This window comes from Falco punctatus (assembly GCF_963210335.1).
Source record: "Falco punctatus genome assembly, chromosome: 4".
Taxonomy (NCBI): Eukaryota; Metazoa; Chordata; class Aves; order Falconiformes; family Falconidae; genus Falco; species Falco punctatus.
Genome location: NC_137583.1, coordinates 99,048,925 through 99,054,894, shown reverse-complemented (window position 1 = coordinate 99,054,894; position 5,970 = coordinate 99,048,925). Strand labels below are relative to the sequence as shown.

The following is a 5,970-nucleotide window of genomic DNA, read 5'->3' as shown; positions in this document are numbered from 1 at the left end:
CTGCAGTAACATAAATAGGATCAGCAACACTAAGTGCAGGTGAAAGAAAAGCCAGCTGCACATCCTTTCTGTCTCCCTTGGCAACAGCATCCTGCCAACAAAAACTGCTGCCAAGTAAAGGCTGGAAAGGAAGGGATGTGCGTTTGCAAAGCTGGGGCTGGACAAGCTTTGTGCAAGGGGGGAGCTGTCAGACTAAGGAACACTCGTGTGCTTTTAAAATTATTTTTGGTTTGTTCCATGTGGTTTTGGACAAGGGAATGCACAGAGCCTCTGTCCTTATGAAGAGTTTTCATCTGAAATTCCAAACAACAGTCTCTGCAGTTTTGAGCTATATGTTTCCATCCATGACAGCACACAGGGAAGAAATCTGTGGTGAGTTACTACTTACAGATGTGTCAAATCCTCCAGCAAAGGTTAAAATATGTGGCATGGTTCTCTTGTTACGCCAGCTGCAGCTTCATGCTAAATCATTGTTTCAGCAGCAAGCTCTTAATCAGCCCTGAGTTCTAGAAACTGCTAAACAAGCTATTTGTAAGGACCTTTTTTTTAAATATATAATGCACTGGATATCTTTACTTAGAAAAACCTTCAGACTGGAAACAGTAAGGGAGAGAAGTGAACTGCAAATGGCAGGGAGAGAAGGAGCATCAGCACGACAGCACAAAAATGCAAAGCACATCTAAGGTTATTATTTGTACTCCATCTTTCCATGTCCTCCATGAAATGATCGTGGCTGTGAAAACAGAGTTTGTAGAACTATGGGTAAAATATACTTGTGATATCATATATGCATCTGCCTAGCCTTCCTGATAGGGACTTCAGTCCCCCAAAATCAGCACTGGGGTCACTGTCATAGGCCTCATAGCTGCTAGTGCTGCCAAATCTCCAGCCTGTCATCACAGCACCATTCTTTTCTGATTGGGCCACAGCATCAAAAAAGAAGTCTGGCTGCAGCATGCTTGTATCTAGGACCTGGAAAAAGGAGGGTCTTCTCACCTGGCATGACAAGAGAGAAGAAGGAACTAGTTTTTCCCTCTAGCAAAATATTAGGAGTTAATTTTGCGAAGAGCCCGTGTAACAAACTTCCTGGGCTGTTGCGGCACCCCTAGATACAACAGGGTCTGTGCATGAAAGACGGAGAGCGGGGATTGCCCTCTGACTCCTGGGGGATTCTTACACTGATCTCAAGAAGCTCCCAGCTTGTTGCTCTCTTACCATCTCCCTGTGCCTTTTGAGGGATTGGTAGTTGGCCGCATTTTTGTGCTTTTCAGGCAGTGTGTTCTTCCAGACACCCAGGTGTGCCAGAGGGAAAGAGAGAAACAGAGAGAAGAAGAAATGGAAGAAGGGAAGTAGGATTACGGCTTCAGAGATCACAGGATCTGTGGTCTTCTTTATGGTTACAAAGTAGAAATTGCACATTCACTGCTGAGGGGTGAAGAGATAAAATGCAGAACATGCATTTTGATGCCAGGGAAGGAGAAGGAGAGAAGATGATCACTGTTTAATTCCCCATATTGTCCTCTGACAGGAATATTAGTATCATTAGAGGTAATTGAATAAAGTGGAAATCTGGCAGAGGTGCAGAAGCAGGAGGTAGATCTGTAAAATTTATCCACACATGAGAAGCTAAACGCTGCACTGGAGGGAGGGTACTCTGCCTTGAAACAGGGACTGAACAGCCTCACAAGGGCGTGCAGCTGGGGTGCTTGTTGCTGTTTTGTTCCCAGAAAACGAGAACTGCCAGCAATCCTCTGGCATCTGAATAGACCCGTGTCAGACAAACTGTATCTGGACTTGATGAGTAACCAAGCTGGAATACCAAGCAGCCGTTCGATCCGCTGGCAGAGAGGGGGACTGGCTCAGTAAGTAATCTTGCCTTGCAGTTGCAAAGGTACTCCATAAAGGAGCAAGCCCTCTCGCTGCACAGCCCTGCAAGACACGCCTGCCTGGGCTGTCTCTGTCCTCATTCCTCCAAACCAGTTCCAACAATAACAGCAACTCCTGCGTGCAGCTGCCTCATTAGGGAGAAGATGTATTTTTCCTTTTTCTATTGAGGGATGAAGCTTCCCAGTCTGTGTGATGTGAGCAGGTGAGGATGTCTGCTGACAAGTCCAAATGATATTTTCAGGTAAGTGATTATCTTGAACAAGCAGCTAGACTCAGGCTCTTTCTTTTTATTACCTTCCTCTCAGTAATTACTGTTGTCCTAGATTGTCAGTAAGCCTTTTCACAAGGTTCAGCAGCTTAGATATCTGTATATATTTAGCTGAACAGGGGTTATGAAGCATTTCTAAAGCACCTATTCCCAGTATCCGTGAGTCTCTAGTGCAGTGTGAGAATGAATTGGGAGCTCCCTGCTCTGTGACTACATGACACTGTCCTCCTATTTCTATCACCCATTGTTTAACTCCCTGGAGGACCAGAAAGGAATTTTGATTTACAAGCTCACTCTCTCAAAGTCTTTGATGGAAGTGCATCTTACAGGCAATAATAGTGTTCTGCAATGTTTTTATATTGTTAAAGGACCGGGGCATCTTGCCACATGAAAACTGTAGCTACCGTTACTGTTGTTGCACAGGGAGTGTCAGCGAGTACTGCTTAATTTGTGTTTGTACATGTGATTTCCAGAGCTTCTGCTGGTGCTGGTTTATGTTATTGCAAATAGAGCTGTTACTCTGTGTGTCTCGCTCCCTGCATTTTACCAAACAGCTTGTTGTTTTCAAGTTGGAGTTGATCACCCTGTTTAATACTTAAAAGGGAAAACGGACAATAACTTGTAAGTTAATATCTGGGAGTTCTGGCATGACAGCCACTGATAGGCATGGAAGAGAAATTTTCTGTGCAGAGTAACCTACTTTTTCTTCCCTTGGTTCTGCCACCAATCATGGAGATGATATTTGCTTAACTCTTTATACAAAGACTGCTTTATTATGAGTGAAAATGATATTGCTTTGGGAGATTACAAAGAAATGTCCATAACAAAAGTAATAATATATACTTTATGCACAGTTTCCATCTATTAAAGATTCATTTTGCTTCCTGTAATGTTTTAGGTTTGCTGAGAGACACATGAGAAGTTAATAGTGTCATGAAGGAAGCTTTCGTTACAACAATAACATTGCTGTTGCTTTGAACATGTTTTCCACAACCTTCTCTCACCATTATTAAGTCAAGACTGTTAGAAGCATAGAGAGGCTTCAGCAGCCCATACGCTGCCCATGTGCACCCAAGCCCTGCGTCTGTAGATAATGGGTCCTTTGTAGGATGGCTCCCTTTGCTTCCCTTGCCCATGGCAGTCCGAAATAATGAGTCCAGCAGTAGTTCTCTGCACAAAAAGCTCTTCCTGACTTCCTAGAGCAAAAATGTTTGCCAAGTACTGCTCAGGGTGGCTCTGTTTGTCTTGCTGCAAGGTCCGAGGTAGCAGAGGCTAGAAGGGGTCAAATACCAGACTGAGCTCATTGTGCGTATTCCAGCACTGTAGAAAATGTGATGTGAAGCTCAAAAGTTTCCACTGTATCTCCAGCAATTAGGACTTGGTCCAAAGCCCGCTAAAGTCATTGGGAACCTTTCCACGGGCTTTAGATCAGAAGTTACGTAAGTTTGTGTTGTTTAAAGGGGTTGCCCTGGGGAGGCTGAACGCGTGAGCTGACTCGACAGCCACATGCCAGCTCTGCCATGTCATGCAAAAAGGCTGTTCTCGAAGTGCCCATGAAGTGTCCCATGCAGCACCAGGTGGTATTCACTCCTAAATTAAGCCTTTTAATGTTGTCCTGTGGCAGGACACTGGCTCCTAGCGAGGGCTGCTGAGGTCCTGAGATAAAACAAAGAACATCAGGGGCCCGAAGTGCTTTGTTTTTCTGGTTTGAAGGGAGGCAGTTCTGCTTCCTGCGTGCAAATAAAAGGGCCATGAGGAAGTTCCCAAACAGTACGACCCTGCAGATTTCATAGTCTGGGAAAGCAAAATACTTCTCTCCCCGACTTTACTGAGATTTCCTGAGGACATCAGCTGTGGTCTTTTAAAACGTTGCTGTAAAGAAGCTCCTTAATTTTCTTCACCTAAACAACTGTACACACCATTTCTGGACTCCTCATGTGAGTGTACCGTGGGAAGAAGCACTGCAGGGAGATCCTGTTGAGATTTGAACCATTGCACCGTGTTGTCAGGAAGGAGTTTTTATGGCTAAATGCACATCAGTACCCTCTGTGTACACTCTGCTGTCACTCTGCTGTGCTTCATCCTTGAGTTAATTCATTTTGTACTTAATATTCCCTTCTTGGTGCACTATGCAAGACCACAGGATGACACAGTTCACACCACAGAGATGTCAGGTCAATCAGCCGCCTCATTAGGGTTGAATGGTTTTAATGTAGTCATAAAATTAGACTCCAAAAGCGGGAAATTGACACACAGCATTTAAAAGCCAAACCAGTTTGACCCCTTCTCAGCCTGAGCATCTATACTGTAGAAATGGCCCCTTATGAAAAAACTTAATGGTGTGAACTGACCTTTGAAAATATAATTTATTATTATTATTTGCTATAATGAGCTTACATTAGTCTGTATACCATTATGCTAGTCCTTACCCAAGGGGCTTACGCTCTTAAGTAACATGAATCCCAAGAGTCTTAGGCAGCCAAAACTGAAGGATTTCAGCAAAGAGCTGCAGGGCTGTGCTTTGAACTAACCAAGAGCATCTGCAATGTACCATCTCACCTGGGATATCAAAACTTTGGCCGTGACAACTTGATAGCAACCAGAAGGTTTCCTTTCAGTGGTAGTCTGATGGAGGGTAAGCTAAGGCACTGGTGGATGATTGGTGTCATACGCACCGTGGCCCTTTTCTCAGTGCAGATACATTTGTGAAGCAGAGACAGAGACTGGGAAGGGAAGATATCTGGAGTTGGTGAAGTTCATTTCTGTGACAAATGCCTCCTGCACCTTAATAGAGAAATTCAGAATGTCATTTTCCTAGGCTTAAGCCAAAATTGCCTAAAGGGCAGTCTAATATCAGGGACCTCAATAAGAGTCCCACTTTGTAAGACATTGCATATCCTCAAGTGATAGAAAAGCAAGCAGGAGCTCTGGGCACTCCAGATCACCACAATTGCAGCCAGAGCATGCTTAGGTGATGATGCAGAGCATGTGAAAATACCAATTCCAGCTTTACTTTTGCTTTCAAGTTGGCTGTTGAACAGTTATAAAGCAAATTAATTCTACTTAAAAGGACCAGCAAAAGCCCACTGTGAAGTTCTTATTATCAGCTGGTTCTTCCTAAATATAGAGCACTGGCTATTTTTACAATAATCTACTAAACTGAATGTTTTTTCAGTAGTCAGGGGCACAGATTAGCTCTGGTTGTCACTGAAGGAGTTAGTGGTACATTCAGCCAGTAAAAGAAAGTCCTAAGAAGCTGTAGCTTAGGGGGCCATGGTGGCTTTGCAGAGGCTGTTAAACGGAGTCTAGCAGAGGAGCAAAACCTGACTGCCACAGCCTGAGACAGCCAAATGTCATGGGGGTTATTGTTTATTGTCAGATAAATTACTTCTGATGTAGTATTTCCTTTGAATAATTATTCATACTTTACAAGTCACTTAAAGGTACTAACTAAATGCATCTGGCTTCCCATGCCTGATGTGTGGTGACCTGCTACCGCAACAGACTGCCCCAGAGAGATTGTAAATCTTTACAGCAGCAAGCTTCTGATTTACCAGTATTTCAGGAAGTGGAGATGGATATTAGGCAGGTTTTTAGTCAAAGATCAGGGTTTCTAACCCCAGGGCACAATATGCAGAAATGCTGACAACTTCCTTATTCCTTAAGGAATATCCTGGAGAAGAATATTAACGCAATAGAGATGTTTTTTTGCATGTGAGCTGTGAGAGAAATTAGTTACACAAAGAATATCCAAAAACTTTAGCAGGCATTACAGTCATTATAATCTAGTATCTCATAAGACCTGCCAATGCACT

The 5,970-nt window shown here is 43.5% G+C and overlaps 1 protein-coding gene and 1 long non-coding RNA gene across 7 annotated transcripts in view; one reads left to right on the top strand and one right to left on the bottom strand.

Annotated features, from left to right (window-relative positions):
* The window catches only part of LOC308063828, a 59,584-nt gene that overhangs the window by 27,972 nt on the left and 25,642 nt on the right, over positions 1 to 5,970 (bottom strand). The window lies entirely within an intron of this gene.
* Positions 1 to 5,970, top strand: part of TMEM108 (transmembrane protein 108) — a 253,085-nt gene that overhangs the window by 232,812 nt on the left and 14,303 nt on the right. The window contains exon 1 of one of the 6 annotated variants that reach the window (XM_080387267.1): positions 638 to 2,128. The exons of the other annotated variants lie outside the window; for them this stretch is intronic. Coding sequence (XP_080243393.1) covers positions 2,116 to 2,128 — 13 coding nt within the window. The 5' untranslated portion in view covers positions 638 to 2,115. Of the gene's footprint in view, positions 1 to 637; positions 2,129 to 5,970 lie in introns of those variants that run through there. 6 annotated transcript variants of the gene reach the window in all.